Source organism: Mustela erminea, chromosome 7 (assembly GCF_009829155.1).
Source record: "Mustela erminea isolate mMusErm1 chromosome 7, mMusErm1.Pri, whole genome shotgun sequence".
NCBI classification, from domain to species: domain Eukaryota; kingdom Metazoa; phylum Chordata; class Mammalia; order Carnivora; family Mustelidae; genus Mustela; species Mustela erminea.
The window spans coordinates 44,780,287-44,804,376 of record NC_045620.1 but is presented as its reverse complement, the minus strand read 5'-3'; the positions used below and the strand labels follow the sequence as shown (position 1 = coordinate 44,804,376).

General features: G+C 41.0%; 1 protein-coding gene across 9 annotated transcripts in view; it reads left to right on the top strand.

Moving 5' to 3' along the window:
• RALGAPA2 (Ral GTPase activating protein catalytic subunit alpha 2) overlaps positions 1–24,090 on the top strand; it is a 324,605-nt gene that overhangs the window by 234,718 nt on the left and 65,797 nt on the right. For 8 of the 9 annotated variants that reach the window (XM_032351550.1, XM_032351548.1, XM_032351549.1 and 5 more), the window contains one exon: positions 7,119–7,246. In XM_032351550.1, coding sequence (XP_032207441.1) covers positions 7,119–7,246 — 128 coding nt within the window. Of the gene's footprint in view, positions 1–7,118; positions 7,320–24,090 lie in introns of all 9 variants that reach the window. The other variant, XM_032351552.1, reaches the window with a different exon arrangement.

Below are 24,090 nucleotides of genomic sequence, written 5' to 3'. Positions count from 1 at the left end.
TTGGAGCTTTGATGAAAGCAGGCAAATATGTAACTATTAGACTGATAAAATCATGGAGTGCCTGGGTGGCTCAGTGGTTTAAGCGTCTGCCTTCAGCTCACGTCATGATCTCAGGGTCCTGGGATCAAGCACCACATCGAGCTCTCTGCTCAGCAGGGAGCCTTCTTCTCCCTCTCTCTCTGCCTGCCACTCTGCCTACTTGTGATATCCCTCTCTGTCAAATAAATAAGTAAAATCTTAAAAAAAAAAAAAACCAGAAAATCTGAAATCTCTTCCATTTTGACCTAGAAAGATTTTACGTAGACTTCAAAATTTTCAGGAAAAATTTTAGAGTCTTTTATCTATTTTTCTCCCAAATGATCCTCTGTTATTTAGAGAATGAATGTGTACAATATGAAGATTAAAATATACGGAAATAAATATTCTCTTTCTCAGAAGCATATCTTACATTTCTCTTAAAGTTTTTACCCTTGTCTCAATATTGTATGGTTTTCCTACCTTGTCTCTCATTAGGACAATAGTATTTGCAACCCACTTTAGGGATTAACATAGCATTTGAATGTTTCAGCCACTCTGTAAGGAGAGTAGGGCATACCTCATCTTTCCTGGGCTCCAGGTACATCCATGTATGTAACTGTAGTAAGTTACCAAGGGGACTTGGCTTCTCGGCAGCCAAACCAAGTCCCAAATTTGAATCTCAGCAGTCTCAACCTGTTTTAAGAGTAGAAATGTGTTCGTTTTCACTTTCACCTCAGTATGTGGATTCTTATTCATGAAAGCCTGTTTACATGTGAGTGCTTCTCTGTACACATCCTGTGTATACTTTGTGGCCATACATATGGAGTCCAGCAGAAACTTGGATGCTGGATCTCTGTGCTGTCACCCACCCCTTGCTTGATAAGGTAATGCCAAAAAGCTGAGTGCAGAAATCCTAGTCATAACTTTGCTATGAACACACGCCCCCCAGTTTTTAAAAGGGAATGCATAACTGGCCAAACTGGGTAAGTCAAGCCACCTGTTCTCTGCATTTATTGCTTTCAGTGTGGCTTGGATCTCAGGAGACCTGTATGTGGCAGTGTTCCGTTTCTGGAAGCTGGAGGTTATCCGTGAGGAACTTAAATGGAGCTCAGCTGTTCGTTACCTTGCTTTGGAGCATCCAGATGTCTTGACTGAGTCCATGAAAGATTAATTCCCACAGATCAAGTGGAGATTTCAGCTAGCTTTCTGTGTCCCAAGGATTCTCCTCTGTGCTGGCTTCCACGGCTGGACGCCTCCTTGTGTTGGCACACTAAGCAGTGTTGCAGCATGAACTTCAGTGCAATTCCCCGTTTTCAAAGAACTTTCTCTGCTTTCAAGCTGTCTGGGCAAGAGAACTTTGATGTAACAGTGTCCTGGCCTGCACCCAGGCCTGATAAGGAAAAAACCATTTGGGCTGCACTTTCTAGGTTTGTGCTTCCTTCTCAGATGTGCTTCCTTTAGTGATGGGAGCTCCACGTGTGCCTCTTAACTTGCAGCTGGTGAGGAAATCTTACTAATCTCAGGCTCTGGTCATCATGCTAGGGGAGCCCAGTTGTGAGTCATCCAGGAACTTTAGTTTGTTGTGAACACACATGCTCAACAGGTATGAAATGCTGAGTTAAGGTTCTGATTATTAATTGTATTAGCCTTTCTCCTAAGAACCAACTTTTGGTCTTGGTTGTCTGTATGCTGTATTTGTTTCTATTTTATTAAAGCCTACTTTTGTCCTTACTATTTCTTCCCTTCTTGTCTCTTTGAGTTTATTTTTCTTTTGGATTTTAAGTATTTCTTGAGACAGAGGTGTGTCTCATGAAGTTGAGGCTTTTATTCCTTGCTAAAAAGAGCATTTAATCCCACATATTCCCTCTCAGTCTGCTTCAACATCTAATATCCACTCTTCTCATGACTATTTAGCCTAACATATTTTTAAATAAGTATTTTTTTTTGACTGCTGAGTTATTTAGAAGTATCTTTCTTGATTTCTAATCTTAGAAATTTGTCCTAGTTATCCTTTGGTTGCAAATTTTAACTTATTAGTTCTTTGGGCACAGAATTAAGATTGTATGATTTTAGCCCCTTGAAATTTTCAAAGACTTGCTTTATGACCTAGAATAGGGCTTAGCAAACTTTTTCTGTGAAGAACCAGGTAGTAAACCTTTTAGGCTTTGTGGCCCACACAGTGTCTGTCACAGCTACTCAGTTCTTTTCTGTGTGAAAACAGGTATAAACAGTATGTAAGTGAAGGTTTATGGCTCTGTTCCAGCAATACTTTAGTTTTTGACTGATTTTGAATTTCATGTAATTATTATATATCACAAAATATTTTTATCAACCATTTAAAAAAGTAAAAACCATTCTCAGCTTATAAGCTATACAGAAAAGTCACCAGGCTTGGAATCAGGCCTCATAAGGCTCTACTTGTAGATCCTTGGCCTAGAATATGGTCATTATTTTTTTAAGATTATATTTGATTATTTATTTATTTATTTATGAGAGAGAGAGAGAGCATGAGAGGGAGCATGAGAGGGGAGGTCAGAGGGAGAAGCAGACTGCCCATGGAGCTGGAAGCCTGATGTGGGACTCAATCCTGGGACTCCAGGATCATGACCTGAGCCAAAGGCAGTTGCTTAACCAACTGAGCCACCCAGATCCCCCAAATATGGTCAATTTTTTAAAAAATATTCTAGGCATGCTTGAAAAGAATGTGTCTTCTATAATTGTTGGGTGAACTATTTTGTATGTATCCATTAGGATGAGTTTTTTTGTGTTTTTCAAATCTTTTATATTCTTTTTTTAAAAAATATTTTTGATATAACATTAATCAAGAAAAGGGCACAAATTTAAGTGTACAGCTTGATGTTTTCAAAGCAAATGATTTAATGCTTCCCAGATGTAAACATAGGATATTGCCAGCTGCCAGAAATCTCTTTACACTCCCTCCCAATCACTAACCCCCCAAAAACGTGGTCACTGTTCTGATGTCTGTCACTGTTGATTAGTTTTACGTGCTTTTGAACTTTCTGTGACTGGAACTACATGGTGTGAATTTCTTTGTGTTTGTTTCCTTCACTCAGCATAACGTTTGGGTCATTCCCATGATGTTACATGTAGTTATGGTTTGTTCATTTCATTACTGTGGAATTTTCTGTTGGTTAAATGTACCACAAGTTGTTTCATTCATTCTCCTATTGATGGACATTGAGGATATGTCCAGTTTGGTGAATATGTGTGCCTTCCCTTTTCACTTTCATTATGAGCAGAACATTTTACATTTTTATTAAGGCCAATTAATTTTGTTTCTTTTATGACTGTTGCCTTTTACTCCGTAAGAAACCCTTTCCTGACCCCAAATTGTGAAGATATTCTCATGTGTTTTCTTCTGGAAATCTTGTGGTTTTAGGTTTACTATTTTTTTAAGGTTTTTTAGGTTTAAGATTTTATTTATTTATTTGACACAGGGAGAGAAAGAGAGAGGGCACAAGAAGGGGGAGTGGCAGGCAGAAGAAGAGGGAAAAGTAGACTCCCCGTGGAGCAGGGAGTCTGATGTGTTGCTCTATCTTAGAAACTTGGGATCATGACCTGAGCCGAAGGCATGTGCTCAACCAAATGAGCCACCCAGCACCCCTTAGCTTCACTATTTTGATCTATAATCCACCTAAATTTTTTGTGTGTGATATGAGTTAGAGGCCAAGGTTCACTTTTTAAAAATGGCTGTTTGTTTCAGAGCCTTTTTTGAAACAGACTTTCCTTTCCCTATCAAATTGATACGCTGCTTTATTGACAATCACCTGGATCTATTCTTGGACTCTGTGCTCTGTTCTGTTGATATATTTGTCTGTCCTGGTACCAACATTATGATATATTAATTACTGTAGTTTTATAGTATCCCTTGAAATTAAGTAATATAAATCTTATTGCCTTGGCTAACTTGTTTTTTCATTTTAATAAAAATTTAGAATGAGCTTATCTATATCTATAAAAACAGCTTGGTAGAATTTTTATTTGGTTTGTGCTGAATCTCTTGTTCCATTTCAGCAGACTTGATATCTTAATAATATGGAAACTTCCTATCCATGAACATTGTACATCTTTCCATTTCTTAGGTTGTCTCTAATTTACCTCGGTCATGTTTGGTTGTGTGTATGCGTGTGTCCTTTGTCAAATTTATTTCTAGGCACTTGATGTTTTTGATGCTATTATGAACAGTATTTGTAAAGTCATTTTCCAGTTGGTGGTGGCTAACATTCAGAAGTGTAATTGATTTGGAGTGTATATTGTATCCTGTAGACCTTTCAAAATCCAGTTCTAGTTAAATTCCTTTGGATTTCTCATGTACATAATAATGTTATCTGTAAATAAAAATAACTTGATTCTAATCTTTATGTTCCTCTCTTTTTACTTCCTTTCTTTTATTTTCTTTATTGTAATGATTAGGATATGTTGAATAGAAAAGGTGACATAGACATCCTTGCCTTTTCATATCTTAAGTGGAAAACATTTATTATTTCACCATTAATTATGTTACAGTTTTTTTTTCCTTAAAGAGTTCATCAAATTGAGGAAGTTCTCTTCTATTCCCAGTTTGCTGGGAATTTTTTTTTAGTCACGAATGAGAGTGGAATTTTATGTGTGCTTTTTCTGTATCTATCAAGAAGGCCATACGGTTTTTCTTCTTTATTTTATTAATGTAATAAATTGCACTAGTGGATTTATGATTGTTAGACCAACCTTGGTTTTTTATGCAAAATATGATTTGATCAAGATACAGTGTCTTTTAAATATATTTCTGGATTTAATTTGCCAAAAATTTGTTAGAGATTTTTATGTCTTTGTTTAGTATATGTGCTGCCGAAGCGAGCACTTTTACGTCTTTGTTGAGGGATGTTAGTTCATAGATCCCTTATCCCAGTTCCTCACATCCACTCCTTTGAGCAGAGATGTTATGTTTACCATTGTATCTCCAGCCCCTCTCCCAGTGCCAACCACAGAAGAGATATTCCACAGATAAATAGCCTTTGACAGAAATTAAAAAACCTTGCTGGAGACCTGCATTTATTAAATAATTTAAATTATTTAAAATAATAATAATTTCACCCATTAAACCAGTATTTGCTTTCCAGCTGTGTGCCAGGTACAGTGGAGGTTTCTCTCTACCATCTCCAACAACTCCTCCCTAGTCTTCTTTGCTAATTCTTCCTCATGTCTCCAACCTCTATAAACATTGAAGGGGCATGAGATTAGTCCTTGAACCTCTTTTCTTGCTCATCTGATCATCCAGTCTCATGGCTGTAAACACCATCTGTAAGTTATGAATCTCCAACAGGAGCATCTCCCTTGACTTCCAGCCTGATCTGTCACCTGATTTGCCACCCCCATACATCAACACCGATATCTAATAGGCATCTCACACTTAGCATATTTAAAATTGAACTGGTGACCCTCCCTTTTAGTCTTCACTTCAGGAAAAGGTGGCTCCAAACTTCGAGTTGCTGGGCGTAAACCGTGGCATCAACCTTAATGCCTCTTTTTCTCAGTCACTTCATTAGTAATCCTCAGCAAATCCTGTCTGCCTTCAGACTATATCCAGACACCTACTACTTCTGCCTCCATTCTGATCCAAGCCATCGCCATCTCTTGCCTGGATCATTCACCAACTCCCTAACTGGTTTCCATAATGCTTGCTTTTTGCAATTTTCCCAACACAACAGCCAGAACATACTTTTGAAATGTAGGTGAGATCAGATCTCCCACTTCCCTAAACCCTCAGAAGGCTTTTATCTTGCCCAGAGCAGAAATCCAGAATCCTTTAAGGCCCTTCTTATTAGCTTTCCCAACTTTATTGCCTTTTGTTCTTTTTCTTGCTCACTCAGCTCCAGCCTCTCTGGCTTGCTTGCTATTTCCTAACCATAGCAGTTACACTCCCACCAAGGGCTAGGTATTTGCTGTTCCTTGGCCTGGAATGCTCTTCCATCAGATGTCCTCATAAAATGAGGTTCATTCCCTCATTCCTGTCAAGCTTTTACTGAAATGTGATCTTACCTTTGAAGCCCTCTCTGGCCATATGTTCTAAAATTGGAGGACTTATCCCCTCAGAAAGAGTCCTATTGCTCTTCCTTGCTTTTATTTTTCACCTTAGTGCTTTTCTACCTAATACATATTTTATGTATTTATAGTGTTTATTCTCTCACACCTCCAATAAATTGTAAGGTCAATGAAATAAGGAATTTCATTATTCACTGTTGTGTGAATAGAACACAACAGAAATAGAAATGGTGACTAGAACAATGTCTTTCACATAATAAATATTTTTGAATAAATGAATAAACAAGTGAGAGAGTGGATAAATACAAGGGTTACAAGGCAGACCTAGTCCTTGACCTCATGGAGCTGACATTCTCCATATTAATAAATCGAGTCGATGAATTTCTAATGGAGGAAAAAAAAGAGTGAGAGTGAGAAAGGACAGGCACCAGAACTTTGTGGCTTGCCCCGGTAGTAAAAGTGGGTCCAGTGAAGGAAAGTCAATCCTCTAAAAAGGAAGCAGAAAAGAAATGAAGATAACACAGTTATCTTAGAAGCAGAGGAAGGAAGATTCAAGAATGAGGATTATAAGTAGGATCTTATAGTTGTTAACATGATAGTCATCATCTCCTTTAAGAGGCCTGATGTACACATCAGGATCCATGCAGAAATATTGCCAATTCCAAACTGGTTTTAGAAGGATGCAAGGCTAGGAGGATGCAAGACTAGGAGGTGCACAGTGAGACACGGCTGTATAGTATGCATAATCCACACAATGTAGGCACCTAGAAAGAATAATGCTATTTCTGTAAGTGGCAACATAAGGGAAATAAAGAATAACCTAGTGATAATTGTCATGAGAAGTTTTGCTGACGAGTTCAAGGTAGAGGAGTATTGTGGAGCAGACCTGTGTTGCTTGATTTGAAAGCCCCGTACCCTGCTAAGGTTAGCATCACTTCCGTGGGTGATAGTCTGGGTGGTCATGACAGGTCTGACACATCAACCAGTTGTTCTCGTGTCTTTGGTTTGACTTTTACTGGTATTGGAAAAGTAAGTGTTTTTCTGTTTTGAATCAACAGGTTCCGTTTTTTGGGCCTCTGTTTGATGGAGCCATAGTGAGTGGAAAGTTGCTGCCAAGCCTTATATGTGCCACATGCATCAATGCCAGCAGGGCCGTGAAGTGCCTCATCCCACTCTACCAGAGCTTGTATCTTTTTGCTTTGAGCATGTAAGCTATTAACCATGCCAGAATCCTGATTTCCAGCAGTTTGTCACGAGAGGTGAGTTTTCACTGGGTTGAAGAGGGAAGAGAGAATGTTTTTTCAGTGCGTGTTGAAAATAACATCGTGTGATCTTTATACCATCTGTTAATTTATATTAAATATAATAATATTGTGCTTCACCAAACTCCAAAAGACTTTATTTTCATACCGTAGACAAATAAGTCTGTGCTAAGACGGTCTGTGACCGTCAAGAGAGGCTCATCCCTTCTCGGTGTTTTGCCTGAGGTCAGGTTCCCTGCTACCTATCCCTTTGGGTTGCAGTCTGAAGTGTAGAAGGTGGGATGCTGAGGAAACTGTAGTGGGGTCACCCAGAATGCCTACCCAAAACCAACAGCAAATGAAATGATTCTAATCTGTCAAAGAGTGGGACAAGTGCCACCTGAAGTTGAAATGGACTCCTAGGAGGTCAGAGGAGGGGTCAGTTGCATCTGGCTGGGGGGACAGGGAAAGGCATCCTCAGTGAAGTTGCACTGGAACTTGTCAGTGAGAATGGCTAAAAGTCTTTTTGTAATTTTTCCCATATCTTCACCAACTCTTGATCCTCTCTCTAAAACCAGAAGAAATTTCACTTTTGCAATTTTTTTCTCAGACGTCAGTTGGCACACTTTAATCTTTAAGTCCAGGCACAATGTCTGACTATAAGAAAAAGAAATTAAGGTGACTTCATAGAATTACTACAAAAGGCATCTGACCTCCTAGTAAAACTTGGAATTTCTTTTGTTTCTAATTAGTATCGACAATGAGTATAAACATGTGTTCGACCTCTCTCTATACTTTTTCCACTCCAACCGTAGGGGATGTTGCTAAAGGGTGGGGGTGAGGGTAGGTGAGAAATCTCATGTGTGAATAGATACAGTTCATGAAAAATACCTTTCATTAAAATCCTGGTCACTGCATTGACTGATATTCTGTCTTTAGATTAAAAAAAAATACATATGCCATGTGGCAACTTGGAATTATCATAGAAATTAGTAGTAGAAAAGAGCTATTAGGTCCCATCTGGTCCCTCCCTGGGGGCCAGGGCAGCATTATTCCCTTCTGCGTGCTCCCTCGCGCTTTGTCCAGGCCGGTGGTACATGTTTGGGAGATGGCATTCTTCAAAGTGATATCCGCAGCACTCTAGTTTTACTCTTAGAGCGGGTGTCAATTCAGCCTTCAGCATGGGGGTTTTATTTCACAAATGCTTGAAAGAGGTTCTTGGCAGAAATGAGAAAGACCTATTCAACAGTTGGCTTGTCAGTTTGCATGTCAACGAGGATGAGCTGGACACTCATCAGTCAAGTATGTTGGACCAAGGCAAGGAAAAATCATCTGCAAATGAGAGAATTCTGCTTTCTAGAAGTCCATTGTGATTTCTGTCACGTCACCTTCCCCACTTATCAAACTTCTCATTACAAAGGACATGCTTTGTTATTTTGTTCGACACTGCTTTCTCAAATAAGAATGAATATAGCACCAGAATAATCAGGTTCAGGGAAAACAATATTGTTACAAGTTCAAAGGATAAGATTCAGCATCACTTGAAAACTTTTCGACAAACCACTTTGGACTGATGTGGATGCCAGCCAGGGCTTCTTATACTAATGTGGGTGAGTAAATACTGTATTCTCCGGGACTCATGAAGTAACCAGGTTGACATCTCAGAGTTCAATTTGGTATAGAAATTAAGAAAGGGAAAGTAACAAAACCTATCATGTCGATATTATAAAAATTTAAGTATTTTTCTTTTATCTTATACCTTGAGAAGACTCAATGCATGCTGTTCAAATAAATTACTTAAAACAAGAAATAAAATACTATCTATAATTTTTATAAAGATGTAATCAGTAGGGAAAACTTTGCAATCACTGAACTACTCTATTATTTAATTTCTACCTGCAAAAGTGCTCATGTAGGCCAGAAACCAGAAGTATAATAAGAAGAAAAGTTGAGAAAAGTAGGGCAAAAAAAGAAAAAGGAAGAGTGGGGTTTTGGGATTTTTTGTTTGTTTGTTTGTTCTTTAGAACATTAATAATGAATAATTTTTACACTTTTTAAATAATTGTGTAGCAGCTGATGTCTGAAATTTGCTGCTTCATTGAGATAAGCCTTAGATCTGAATTTTGAAAAACACTGAATAACCTAACACACCCTAATCACAGGTGTCTTCTTGCATTCTCATTTAGCAAACAAACAGTGTGGACTGAGCACCAGGAGCTTGGGATACACAAGGGAGCAAGGCAAACAGGGTTTTTGCCCTATACTTCAGAGAAGATACACAAACGAATAACGTTGTATAAAGCAACTAAATAGAGGGTGTGGGTAAAACAGGGCCAGGGAAGAGGCTCTCTGCAGAGAAAGCAGCTAGGCTGAGTTGGAGGGATGACAGGGAAGCTGTCCCCAGGGAGTTGGGATGGCATTCCAGGCCGCCTGCACCATACCAAGAACAGGAGTCTGAGTGTCCTCAAGTAGGAAAGTTGGGCTTTTTAGCATTTAATGCGTGGTCAGGCCCATCAGGGTACAGACAGACACAAAACCAAGCTTCCAGCAGAGGTGGTTTTCTGGGTGATTCCTGAGGAAGCCAAGCTTCCCCAACCCTGTCACCTCATGGCCCACCTTGAAAGTTCTAAAATTAGCCCAGCATCAAGGCTGCTTGATGCCAGGGGCAACTATCTCAAACCTCTGTAGGTCCCCCCAAGGGCTAAGAAGATCAGTAATACTTTGGACACATCTAAAACCAGGGCTAGGACCAAGGGGTCCCAGAAGAGAATGAAAATATGGGGCCCCTTGTTCAAAAAGTAAGGAAAGTGCCTTTAAACATGCTACAGTGTGAAGCTTTTTCCATTCTTTTGTGCTTTTTCTCTCAGCTTGTCATGGTGTTTTTTTATTTGCTTATTACTGTTACTTTAAGTCAAGAAGTACTAAAAATTTAGGTTATTAGCATTAGTTTTATCAGTCCTTATGTTGTTTAATAGACAAATAAAAAGCATTTAACTCATATATGGAATCACCACAATGACACAGCTCATATTTTGTAACTCATACATGGATATTTCTGTTCTTAACAATGAAAACACCACACAAACTAACTTACCTATTTTTATCTTATTCTTCGTTCATACATATTGTACCAGCACTCTTACTTCAGTTTACTGATGAGTAAGAAAGGACTGACAGGAAATGGAACTGTGAGTCCCCTGTTTTTCCCTCTCCTTCTCTGTCATCATTTTCAGAGTGAGTTGTTGGCTAACACAGGGAAGTAAGACAAGTAAGGATATATAGGATTTCTTGGTTAATCTTCTTTCTTAGGACAACGCTGCTTTCTTTCTGTGCTCATAGCAAGTTCTGGTTCAGGTAGAGTATGGCCTCTCAGGATAGTCTCTTTCCCCACCTACTCAGTCTTCCCCATGTGCTCTCTCTGAGTCTCTCTGACCTTCCAGGCATTGTGGCTCTACCATAGTCCTGTCCTTGGGCCTCTGCTTAAGACTTATATACAAGGAATCAGCAGAGCACATGTTCTGTACATTTCCTCTATGCATGCTCCATTGCCTCATCAGACTTCAATTGCAAGACACAAGATCAAAGATAAAATTATTAAGAACTTCAAGAGAGCAACAGCAGAGTATTAAACCAAGCAGGGGCCCATTGCGAGCACTGTGCAGCTGCTCAGGTCACATGCCCATGAAGGCCTCCCTGGAACCCATTCCAAACCCTCCCTCTACCCCCAGTATGAGCTTTTCCCCCATGAAATATATTAGATTTTTTTTCCTTTCCACAAGCCTGACAGTATACCCGGGCAACCTTTTATTGGCATATGAACCAAAACCTAGTAAGGAATGAAGCATCTTGCATGCGTAGCCCTAGAAGACACAATATGAGGCCACATTTCTGAGAAAGCATTGCTCTTACCTGTTATCCTGAGATACTAGGTATAGTAACGAATGCTGACAAAGAATGGGAAATTTTTTTGTCAACACCAGTCATTATATGGGCAACCTTGTAACCCCATTTTCTTTCTAATATTGAGGTCACGTTGTTAAATAGAACATTGCCAAACTGTTCATGGCATCCAAATGTCACTCAGGTATCAGAATTACTATTGTATGAACAAAGGACACATTGTTTAGTTCAAACCTTCTTTCAGTCCTTTAGAGAGGAAGTGCTTGTTTTTTTTGTATTGACCATAGATAGCCAACCATTGAGCCTGATGACAAATAAAGAAAAGAGCCAAAGGAGGTAATTTGCATCTCTTGTGCCCTCCCCACCTAATGACCAACACTTCAGTGCCCTAAAATAGTGTCAGTTGCAATTCAATATTTAACTTGGAGTAAAAATGTGAGCAGTAAACATATCAAGTTTGTTCAGTAATGTTCAAGAAAATAAAACATTTATGAAACAGAGGAGTGGGCACATTGTTAGAATGGATTTGCTTCTCTGCAATCTTTTTGAGCAGTAAATCAATATCAATGGAGAATCAATATCAATGGAGTTCTTGTTTGGGGTACCCTTGGCTAAATGATCAAACAGTTGGAACTGTGTAGTGATGGCTCACAGAAGACTGAAGAATATACTATTGTCATACATGATCAAAAAAAAAAAAGTGAACACAGTAGGGATGTGTTTGGAAAGCTCCCTCGGTAACAGTTCAGTCCAGCCCCTTTGTCCTTCCTGGGTTTTCTGGTAACTTCCTCAGCAGGCTAAATCAAATCTGTCAAGTAGAGCCCTTGTCCCGTGGCCACTGCTCTTCTGAGTGACAAGGGCCAACTCACCTGCCATCTGCTTTTTCTATCCCTCGTGGGCAATCAGGGGGCCAGTCCCGTGCCTAGAGTGTTGTAAATGGGAAGCTTGCCACATGTTATGTTTACAGTTCCCAAGCCAACTAAAGATTCCAAAATCAAATCATGCTCGGCTGGTAGAAGTTCCCCAGATCGTCAGAACCAGGGCTCTCTCATTCTCCTCCTCAGCTAACTTGTTCAGGGACGAGATTGCTACATGATGTGCAGCGTGCTTGTTAGGAGGAGCTCACCCTGAATCAAACAGATGGTGGCTTTTTAAAATCAACGTCCACTTCAATAGAACAATAGCCACAGTGGCATTTGCCATCTCTCCTCTCTGGAACTATCAGCATTTGATGGAGAGAACTGAGCTGCCTAAGGAAAACTAATTTTGTACCTCTTCCTTAAGTGAAATTTAGTTTCATTTTCAATTAATGGATATAGTTGATAATACTCTAGCTTCTCCCTTAGACTCTTGACTTCCTAATACCATTGCTAAGTTCTGGTCTCAATTTATACACCTTCAGAAGTGGCCTCTCTCCCTAAAGCTGTAACAATTCTGTTTCTTACTTTTCTGGTAGGATCTTTGATTCATTTTCCTGGGAAGATCTTTAATTTCCTCCATTTGGTTCTATCTCCTCAAGAAAAATTTATGAAAAGGAGTCAGACAGTGCCATCTAGTTTATTTTGCCATTCAGAACGAGTGGAAATATAAATAAGATATTCCAAGTGATGGGTCAGTATTTGCTGTTTTGCTCTAAAAATGCACATCACATCTGAGAACCACAGAAGCTTCCACATGGCAGAGAGGACACACACACACACACACACACACACACACACACACACACACACACGGTGGGGGTGGGGGTGGGGGTGGAGGTGATGGAGGCATTAAAGGGGCAGTGGGAGGAGTTCTGAGAGAAGGGGAGGGCCTGATCTAAGGCAATGAATGGGAATGGCAGGGGGATGGATGGGATTCCTGTGTAAAACTGCTAGACTAATTCAGAATGGGGCCTGCTAGATTTGCTGGGGAATGGAGGGTCGTGAGAAGACAGTCAGGGACAGACCTTGCCGGAACATCATGTTTGAGGAGTAGGCTTAGGAGGAGGAGGTGGAGGTAGAGAGGGAAGCAGAGGAAAAGGAGAGAACAGTGTCATAGAAAAGCGAGGAGCAGAGAAATGAAGGGTTACCTTCAGCAGAGTGGTCAAGCAGGACACACCTTCCTGAAGGGTCTTCTCCATAGCTGATTCTAGCAGTCCCATGTCTTCATCCAAAGCATTGAGTATGATAGGAGCTGGAACTGAATTACCTCAAGAAAAGAAGCAAACATATCATATGATAACAGCTCCGAGAAAAAGATGACACTCCTGGGTGGAATGGAAGTGCTTGAGAATGGGAAAAGCATGGGAGGGGGCCAGAATTAAGAGCCGCCATCAGAATGGAGTCATGCCCCAGATGGGAGGGCATAGACGTGCTTTCCCAAGCCACACTTCTAAACAGGCCCAAAGGCAAAATGTCATTGTGAAGGGATTTGCACCACCCGGTATCAGCTCCCCCATACATTCTACTAAAGGCAACAAGTGTAGGAGAAATTTTGGGTAGGTAAACAATATCCTCTTCTCAGAAGACAGGGGAAGCAAAGGAGGGAAACTCTTGCTTTAGATCTGTTCCTTAGCAGTTTGAAAGATGAGATTTGTGACTTTGAATATTGCAGAAGGTAATGACTTTTTACTAGATTTCATGTAAGAGCAGGAGAAAAGCAAGTAGACCTGTACCTTGACGCTTGGGAAGCACGTTTCAGAAAGTAGGGTTCAGATCAAGGAATGGCACATTCCCATGGGTGGGTTGAGACTATAAAAGGGAGTAAGAAATGAGAGATTTTTTTTTATTGTGAGGCTTAAACTGTCTCTGAGAGAGAAGGGGAAGCACAGAAGAGCAGCCTGTGTAAGTGCCAGCGTGGGTTCCGATGAGTGCATATTTAACACAGGTGCGTCAGTACTGAAACAGGAGCGCCACGCTGCCCTGACAGAAGCGTGCCCTGTTAACCTTTACCACACTTGTCCTTCCATCTTCTTCATATGGGAAGGGACAGAAAAGAGTCTGAAAAGTGTCTGATGAAAACTCAAATCACTGAGAACACAGTAAGAAGGGAAAAAAAGGAAAAAATAACTGGGCCCTGAAAGTAAGGTCCAGCCTTTAAGGCCAGTATATGTCTAGTTGTAGAACAAATTTCCAACAATGGTCTCATATCCATGAGAACTATTTTTTTTTCTTTTGAGAAATCAAGTAAAGTAAAGGATGCACCCTAACTGAAAACAGGAAAATGTTTTCCTTATTTTCAAATAGGACTATATGGATGAATTTTGAAATGTTGCATGGACCCCTTGTAAATTGTTAGACTAGATTATTAAATAGCTTCTGAGCCTTCAGAAAAGAATGAGTATACAAAGAACAAAATATCCCCAAATATACTCATGGTGTTTGATAAAATTACTATTTTTAGAGAGTAGAGAAAGCTATTTATTTATTTATTTTAAGATTTTATTTATTTGAGAGAGACAGAGATAGAGCATAAGCAGGGAGGAGAAGGAGAAGCAGACTCCCCACTGAGCAGGGAGCTTGACATGGGGCTTGATCTTAGGGATCATGACCCCACCTGCCAAAGTCAAACACTTTACAGACTGAGCCACCCAGCAGCCCCTAGAGAAAGCTTTTAAATATAAAATATTAATTTCAGTAAAACACAAAATAAAGTATTACAGTCATCTGGCAAATAGGAGAGAGAAATCTGGGCCCGGGAAGTTGGGTGACTTCACTCTGGCCAAACATGCAATGCATTAATTCATGGACCACTAGTCAACTGGGCCTTTGCGTCTCTGGTACTGTGTGGGCACCACAACTTTGTCCTACCCTTCTGCCATGCAACAACTTTTTTATCAGTAACTCTCACAGAGGTCTAGACACATGTTTATCAAAATACCATTTGTCAGAAAGCTAAGAGGGTTAACTCAATTGACACAAGGCAAAATAAGAAACTGGGATTATATCAAAAGATGAGACTTGGAGACCTAAACCAACAAGGTGAGATTTAGCAGGGTAGACTAATGCCATGCGCCTGTTAGATGATCAGCTGTGTGTGTACAGGATGGGGATGATGGGGCATGACAGCAGTCCCCGGGAAATATCTGAGGATTTTGCTTAAGCACAGACTTGACCTCAGAGGTGATGCAGTGGCCTACCAGTGTTCTCTCAGACCACAGCCTGAGACACCTGAGGTGCGGGTCACAGAAACAAAGGCATGGTCCCTCTGCTCCTGCTGCCTCAGACTGCACTGTGAACATGGCACTGCTCCGGGGCCCACACTGTCAGGAGAGACCTTGACCAACCTGGACCATGTCCACATAGATCGTGACCACTGCATCTAGAGGTCTCAGGGAGCCACTAAAACAAGAAGTTGTTGTTTCAGGAGCGTGTGGGTTTTTTAAAAAGGAGACAATGCTACAGAACTGGGACCAATAAACAGAGGCAACCAGAAAGCAGCTTTTAGTTGAAAGCCAGTGTTCAAAAACCAGAGTCGACAAACCAGCTGCCTGCAGGCTGAATCCAGCCCCCAGATGGGTTTTGTTTGAACTGCACTTGGCCTCCAAGATTGAGTTTGTCAGCCTCATTGAAAAATCAGGAGATTTTACATTTTCAGAAATTTAGGATTCTGACTTCTCTTCAAGAAATAGAGCTTCTGACCCCACCGGGCCGCCTTTCTTGCTGGCAGCAGTCAGCCTCCTTATAGGCTGTGTGCTCCCCCCTGTCACCATAGCTCGCCCGGTCCACATGTGGCCCAGTGCTGAGGCCTGGTGGCAGGCAGCACCCCCCAAACCCAGCTGGCTTCTGTCTTCAGGATGGGCCAAGCAGGTAGCACGGTGCCTCATCTTTGGTGAGGAATCCGCAAGTGTCACCCTGATGTTTATTACATCACTAGGTTGGAGTTTTAAACCTCTGTTGTCAGAACTGGAACCACACAGCTATGGACTTAGGTCTCTGGAAGTACTTCTTTTTTCCCATCACAGGTGTTAAAGGTTGGAGACTGTCTTCCCTCCGTGACATGTGGCATGCACTCCTTGTTAAGGCATGGCTCCCTGTAGTTGGGGCTGTCCCCCACCTTCGTGCCTGATGGGGCCTGCAAGAAGCACATGGTGTGGGGAAAGTCTTCAAGAAGGGGGACCAAGAAGCCGTTTTGCACTTCTTTGCTATAAAGTGACTTATCACTATGAGACAAAAGACCATCCCTTGCAGAAAAGTTAACGTAAATCTCACATTCTGTGCAGAAACCAGGCTGGTGGCAGCGTGATTAGGGAAATAACTTTCTGTTCTGCCCCTCTCGGTTCCATGGCTGTGGGGTCACAGTGTCTCAGAGCCAGTTCTTCACAGGCCTGTGCTCCTTCCTATGGCAGGACCTAAGGGTACGGTGAGCTCCGCTGACCCCAAACAGTCCCTTTGTGTCTCTCCTATGGCACAGATCACTAATCCCCCCACCCTGCCCGCCAACAGCCATCTAGGCTTCTGACACTCTCTCTGCCAGACAGGGCCTCCCTCTATCCTCTTCTGTCTTTTGATTATACTACGAGCTGCCCAATAGGGACCTTGTCTCCATTTGGTTGATATCTCTGTCTCATATACCTCCTGGTACATTATGACTCTGACTGTAAAGAAAGAGAGGGAGGGAGAGAGATTGTTTTGATAAAAGAAAAAAAAATGGTACACAGAAACAAAAACAAATCATTATTTTACAAAACTGAATTTTTTCAAAATTGAAAACCTCATTTATCCAAGAAATATGGCTCTACAAAGAGAATATCTGTGTAGGTTTATATAGATATAGCCTCAAAATCCCTTTTATTCCACTTCTGCGTGTTTAAGTTTACACCCATATCCCCAACACTCAGAACACGTGGCACATAGCAGGTACTCAGTAACTAGTTTTTGAGCAAACCATATTGGCAAAAATACATACATGATAGTATTCAAGAGAAAAGTGTTAGAATTTTTACTGAAAAACTGGATTCCATGTGTATTTTTCTTTTTAGTGAATGATAGTGTTTTGTGCATATTTTGAATTCCTTTGCATTCAAAGTAATAATCCATTCATCATCACCCTAAAAAGGTATTGAAGAACATCATGTGAAAATCCTGACAATTAGAATGGTGACTTTATAGTTGGTCTCAAAATTAATGGAATCTTCCGGAGAACCATGAAAAGTAGATTTCTAAATCCTAGGGATGTAGTTGTGGGGTTTTTTTTTCTTTTTTTTTAACATTCTTAATTGTATGTAAATTTTATACACGTAAATAAAACGCCTGCAATGCCTAAGGGAAGCTTTCCGCATGTCTGAGACCTGGAGCAGGCTGGGCCCTGGCTGCACATGCAAATACTGACAGCTGAAGTCACTTGTTGGAAAGTCCGCAAACTCTGGTTACAGCTGCATTTGTCAGTAGCTTTAAGGGAAGTGTAATCAGCCAGAGAGATTAATTTGCATCTCAATTAGAAAAGAGTAGAGAGGAAGCACTAGGGTCTGGTGCTGGAAGGTTGTGGAAGAAATCTCACCAAGCACAAAAGCCTCCCTCGCTCCGTCCTCCAGCTGAGTGGAGGACAATATCTGAGGTTTCGTTTCCATAGGGACCAGAAGCCTGCTGGGCCCCAGAAGAATCTCCGGTTTGCACCGTAATCATTTGGTCATGATGACACAAATTCCGCTGTTGTTCCCAAATACATTTTGCTATTAGAAAGCTGTTAGAAAAGTGGAAATGGTCATCATGTCAAAAGCATGCAAGAGGGTATTTGCTGACCCTACGTAACTTTTTCCATAGTGCTGCTACAATTTCTAGGCATTTAACATTTGTTCATATCTGAATATACAAAGAGCAAAAGGTCATTCCATAAATGGCAATATTTCTTTAGCATTCAGATGATTACTTTGGGAATGACACAGCTTCAAAGGGAGCCCATTATTCCTGATTCTCCCACACTCTTCAGTAGTAGGCAAACAAGATTATGAATTTAAAAACAAGGCGAGGAAGAAACATAGAGTCTTTTGGCCATGGAGCACAGAAAACTTCTGAAAATTAACAGTCCTTTTTATAATCCTGGCGAAACAGAAAGAGGTAGCCCTAACCTGAACTTTAAAGAGCATACTGCAGTATTAATTTAAAATTTTTCCTTCAGATATTATCTTGTCATTTTCACAAGCTTCTACGTTTATAGCCAACAGGTCCTTTGTTTTCAGAGAAGTTCATCATAATTTTCAAAATTCTGTACTTGAATCTAGTAAGAGCTGAGACTGTCTGAATGATTTATCTATGCCAGGTTACTCTGCCATAACCAGGAAGGGCTCACCCTTGGCATTTTTGGAGGAAGACTTTTATTTCTAGTTTATTTTGTTCTGTCTCAAATAGTTAATTCATTGGCTCCAGCTTCAAAGTGAGAAAACAAAAAAGTGAGGAAAAAACTGAATCCTACATTTCAAACTGTTGAATGAAACTGAATTCTTAAAAAAAAAATCAGGGTTTTAAATTAATCTTCCCATTTTGGAAAGGGGAAAGAAGCAAGTTTTCTAAGGACAGTCTCTTCCAGTGCCCACAGACTGAAATAACACATTGCAGCGAGACATCAGAACCTCTTAATCCAACATTAATCAAATTTCAGTTTACTAATTATCAGTCCCATTTTGAAAGGAGCATAATGCCATAAACAGCATCCGCAGAACATTTAGTAGACTCTGGGATTATAAGCAATATATTTGAAAGTGAGACTTTCTGTTATTCAAATCTCCAAAAAGGATAATACATGCCTTATTATAATAAGAGATTGTGCAAAGCCAAAGAAGGACAAAGCAGGCAAGTCCAAATGGTGATCCCTTCTGTGCCCGTCTGCCTTAGTGTATGCAGCGAGCTCCCTGCAGGTTTCTGAACTAGAGTAATTTGCAACACACTCAAGTAAATTTTTTAATCAAAGCAGAATACTTTTTTTGGTAACCTGTGGGTGAGTGCAAGCCAAATGCCATCATTGTTAGCTTCCAAAGGGTGCTTTTTCTAGTTTACTAATGTCGAGTTTTACCAAACTCTAAAATTGGTACTTTGAATGTTGTGCTTTAAATATGTTCCTGGGGTCCTGTGCTTTGAAAGTATTTGACTTTATTCTCTGAGACTCAGTATATCGAAACCAGTGGGGCCGGGGGCCAGGAAGGATGGGAGCTCTGAGGATCACTGCTAATGCCCGCCCCTCTTCTCTTCCGCTTCCCCTCCCACCCCTGTGATCAGGTGTCTGTGCACAAGCCACTAGGGAGTGAAGATTCATTTTAATGTTTACGTTGTATTTTGCACATGCCTTTAACCTAGCCAACTTGAGAAGTACACAACTGCTTTAGTTTCCAACTGAGTGGCATATTTCCAAAATGCCACGGTATTTTAAACAGACACCTCCTTGGACGCTGCTCCTCATTACTTACAAACCCACATCGGATATTATGTATGTCCAGATGATCTTGTCACTTTTATGAGAGTCACAAAAATGAAATAAATACAATACTTAGAGGCTTATGATGCTTATCTTCAGCTGATTTCTTCTAACACTTAAGTTCAGTTTTCAGTCTTGCTAATTTGGTCCTAGGACATACAAGAGTACAGAATTTGTGTCCCTCTGCCGTGCCCTCATTTAAACTCTCCAATACAAAGCTTTGGTGTTAATCCATGAGTGATCAGTGAAGGGGCTGCCTTCTAAAAACTGAGGGTCTGCTTGTCATGGGACAAGCCAGCCCTTAAGATGCCAAGCCCCTTTGGTTTTCCCTTCATTTGCCTATGAAGTGGGATGTAAGTATATCAGTGCATCCTGGCTTTGAGGCAGATGTGTGCCTGGAAGTGCAAGTCTCATACCTCCACAAAGGGTAGGCAGGCTCACTAGCTGATGGGATTCTGAATTTATAAGCAGAGTTCCAGAATTCCCCCAGGGCCTACTTTTCAAAGGCAAATTAGTATGTTTGCAACTTGATCCCTGGGCAACTTTTGACAGTTGTTCTAAGAATAATAAAACAGATGGACAGAATAGATTTTGGGGTCTCCATCCAAACTGCCATCCTCAGTGGAATTTAAAGAAGGCGTAGAATTGATGGGGGGAGCTGCTGCTACTTATCATTATGTTCTGCCTTTAACATCCCAGAACCATAATGTTCTCCCAGAAGAAGATGAAAATTGTCCTCACATTATATTTTCCTGGTGAGAGTTCAGTTTCACTGTGATAAAAAAAAATATATATATATATAGGATGTGTGTTTCCTTCATATATTCAGAATTAAAGGATTAAAATTAAATGAATTGAAATTACATTTATGCTACCAAGAAACCAATCTTAATATGAATATGAGAAGAAATGTAAATTAGCTTTAACTTTAGCGGGTATTTTCACAGGATTTTTGACTCCTTTAAATAAAGAAGAGCCTCTTTAGAATGTCTTAGAAATACTGTCTTCTCATTAATTTGGGAAAATAGAATTTAGGCCTAACAGGATAAACATTCTATGCATATAACAACATATATGCACATCAGAGGTCTGTATCAGAAACCAGCATTTAACTTATCTGCATGAAGATTATTTCTGTATTTATACACTCTAATTTTGTCAAGCAAATGTCTCTCTCTATAGTTGTGCAGAAACACTTCACATAAAGTCCACTTTCTGTAGAATTTCAGGCTTCTCTTAGTGTTGGTATTAACTCATATCAGGTCAGAATGGACATTCTTACCTTCTAATATATTGGCGTCCTCTGAGATAAATTTACTTAATCTTTTCATTGCTCCTTTTCTCCTTTCTCTGGATTCATTAGCCCCAGGTATCACATGTTAGGCGGTAAAGATTAGATAAGGGAGCAGATCAGCTGTGCTTTTGGGGTCCCAGAGCTGCTCCAGCGACATGCACTAGGGGCCCCCCAATTTACTCAGTGGTTTGTCATATTGACCACTGTTTTAACTACTACCGATCATAAAGGAGAGCAAACTTCCTTCCCCCACCCGCCCCCCCCAAAGCCACTTGAAAGCACCTTAAACCCTTTGTCTAGATCTCCTGTGAGGCAGTTACCAGTGACACAGAGGCAGGGGACCCTCCAAGCTTCTGTTTTCACTGAGAAGCATCTGAGGACATTCTCTCTCATCTGTCCTCAGCAGCAATTTTCCGACAAGCACCCAATAAAGTGTAAGGTGTGTCTTGCAGTCATAGTGCTCAGATTAGCAGGTGATGTATGGTAGCCAGCCTCAGATAGACGTTGGGTAGTTTCAATTTTATTTTAAATAATAACTGGTTCTTTGGCTTTGAACAAGTATCTTTACCTCTGGCAGTTTCCTTATCTCTAAAATGAGGACCATAATCCCTCACAGACAGATTATTATTAGGATTTATGGAATGAATATATATATTCATTCCATTCATACACACACACACACACACACACACACACACATAAAATTAATCCACACAACATAATGGAAATGTAGCTGTTTCTTACCTCCCCATCACCCCGCCCTGGTCCAGGCACCCCTTTCGTGGGCCAGTGTGGCAGCCTTCTAGCAGTCTCCCTGCTTCTCTCTGCTCTCCGTGGAATACTCTCCAGTAGCCAGAGCTCTCCTCCTGAAATAGAAATCAGAGCATGCCAGAACTCAGAACTCTCCAGTTACTTCACCCACAGAAAAATCCGGAATCCTTACAAGGATCCACAAACATATTCCAGCCTCAGGAACTGCACGCTGTGCAAGGAATTATCCCTGCTCCCCCCAACATCTGCACAGCTCACCCTTTCCCTTCCCTTAGGTCTCTGCTCAGCAGTCACTCATCAGAAAGTTTTCTGTCAGCATGCCCTCGGGCAGTCTCACCAGTGTCCTCCTCAGCATTTATCGCTTACTTAATGTCTCTTTCTCCTACTAGTATATAAAGGGCATGAGAGCAGGAACTTTGTTTTGTTCTCCGCTATCTCCCCCACCCCTAAAGGCCAGGATGAGACCTGGCAGGAGAAATGCATGCATGTTGCATGGGCAAACTGCTAGGAGAGGAGGGCCCGCACCTGCATATTCTTTATATCCAAGAACAGCCGCCCCATGCTCCCAGCAGAGGAGAGCAAGTCAGGTCCAGACTGCCGCTCGCACCTGGTTACTCCATGTTCCTCCCTCCACTCACGCTGGTGGTGCGGCTGTGGCAAGCGCTGTAGGACACAGAGATGAGTGGCCTTGCCCTTAAGAGGCTTCCCAGCCAATACGGCAGTTGTGACTGTGACAGAGGCTGGAATGTGACCCTTGCTCTAGAAGAGACCTGCAGTTAGTGCCCAGTGTGTATTTGTGGAGTCACTGAACACAGAAAATCAGAAGGTCATGGGAGCTCTGAGGGGAAAGCTTATTTCTGGTAGCATCTTCAAACTGTTCACATAGTTTTGCGTATATACCATCTACAACTCGAGGCCAGAAATTGCAGGTTTTTTTTATTTTGCCTTTTTTACAGAAAGATGGCCATAAGCTGATTAGAATTGATTACATAAATGACCATAGCCTTATTCCAGGGTGCGGAGGCCGTTTTTCAGTATTTGAGGTTCTTGGTGAGCAACCTTTCATTGTCAACCTAGACAGCCACTACTCAGTCCATCGCAGAGCAAAGGGTGGAGGTCAGCCTGAACGGTCCTCCCTTCAGTGGCTGAGGATACCCACCTTGAACCTACTTCTAACTCTGTCATCTCTCATCTTTTTCTTACTACATATCCCATCAAAAGACAGGAAGGAAGGAAGGAAAGGAGAGAGAAAGAAAGGAAGGGAGGGGAGGGAGGGAGAAATGAAGGAAGGAAACTTGTAATCATGCCATTGAATCATATACATATTGATTTATTTTAAAGTATGCACAGGTTCTACTATAGTATTTTATGACATTATACTCAAATGAAAATTTGAAAGGATGTGCTGAAGATGAAATGAATAATAATTTGAATTATTTTATATTTAATAGTGTAAAATTATTTTACTTTTATTAAGATATAAATAGTATTTTAGTGAGAGCAGTGGGATTAAATGTTATTTTTATAACTTTGATTTTATAATAGTTCTGTGATTCAGGGATTCTGAGGAGTCCCTCTAAACTCAGTTTATTTTAATACTTGGTTTTATAGCTGTAAACAAAACTTGCAAAGATACATAGGCCTTGGGGAGCAAAAGATCATTGTCTTGGCCTACTGACGCTCAGTCTTAGCCACTGATTCTGTGAAGATATGTATTGGTATTTGACAGGAGATTTCCACCTTCCATGAGGTCATATTAGTTGCTGATTATATTTTTCAACAAAGAGATTGAAAATGCAGTCAGGTCTTCCTTGGGAAAGTTAGACACAGCTCATGAAATTGTGAGGTTTTTGGTAGTACAGATCAGAGAGCTTTCTGGAAACAAACCATCTTCAACAGTAAACTCCCAGGCTGAAGGCATCATTTTCCAGCATTTCTTGTCAAGATCTTCTCTCTATGACATATTTCCTTTATAAGCAGTGACTCTCTCAATGTCAGAATGTCACTTTGAGGGAAAGGTAGGGTCATTTTTCCTAGAATAATGGCTAAGGATGTACTGTTGACCAACCATAGCCTCCTGGCTTTGTTTCCTGCTTCCAGTCCTGCCTCTGCCCAGGAGGACAGTCAGCCCAGCAGCCAGAGCCAGCCTACTAAAATGTGGGTCAGGTCATGTCACTGTCCTATCCACAGCCTCCAGTGGCCTCCCACCTCACTCAGAGTCAAGGCCTGAGTCCTGCCAGCAAGGCCCGAATGCTCTATGCCCTCTGCCTGAACCACTCTTCCCCAGATGTCTGCTGGGCTTCTTCCCTCATTCCCTCTCTTGTGCCTCTAGCCTCTGTGGGGCATAGTGGTCCCACACCTGCACACACCTGCCCACCTTCTCCCACAGCACACCTGCACCCTTTATTTTCTCCACAGACCTCATCATCCACTAAGTTA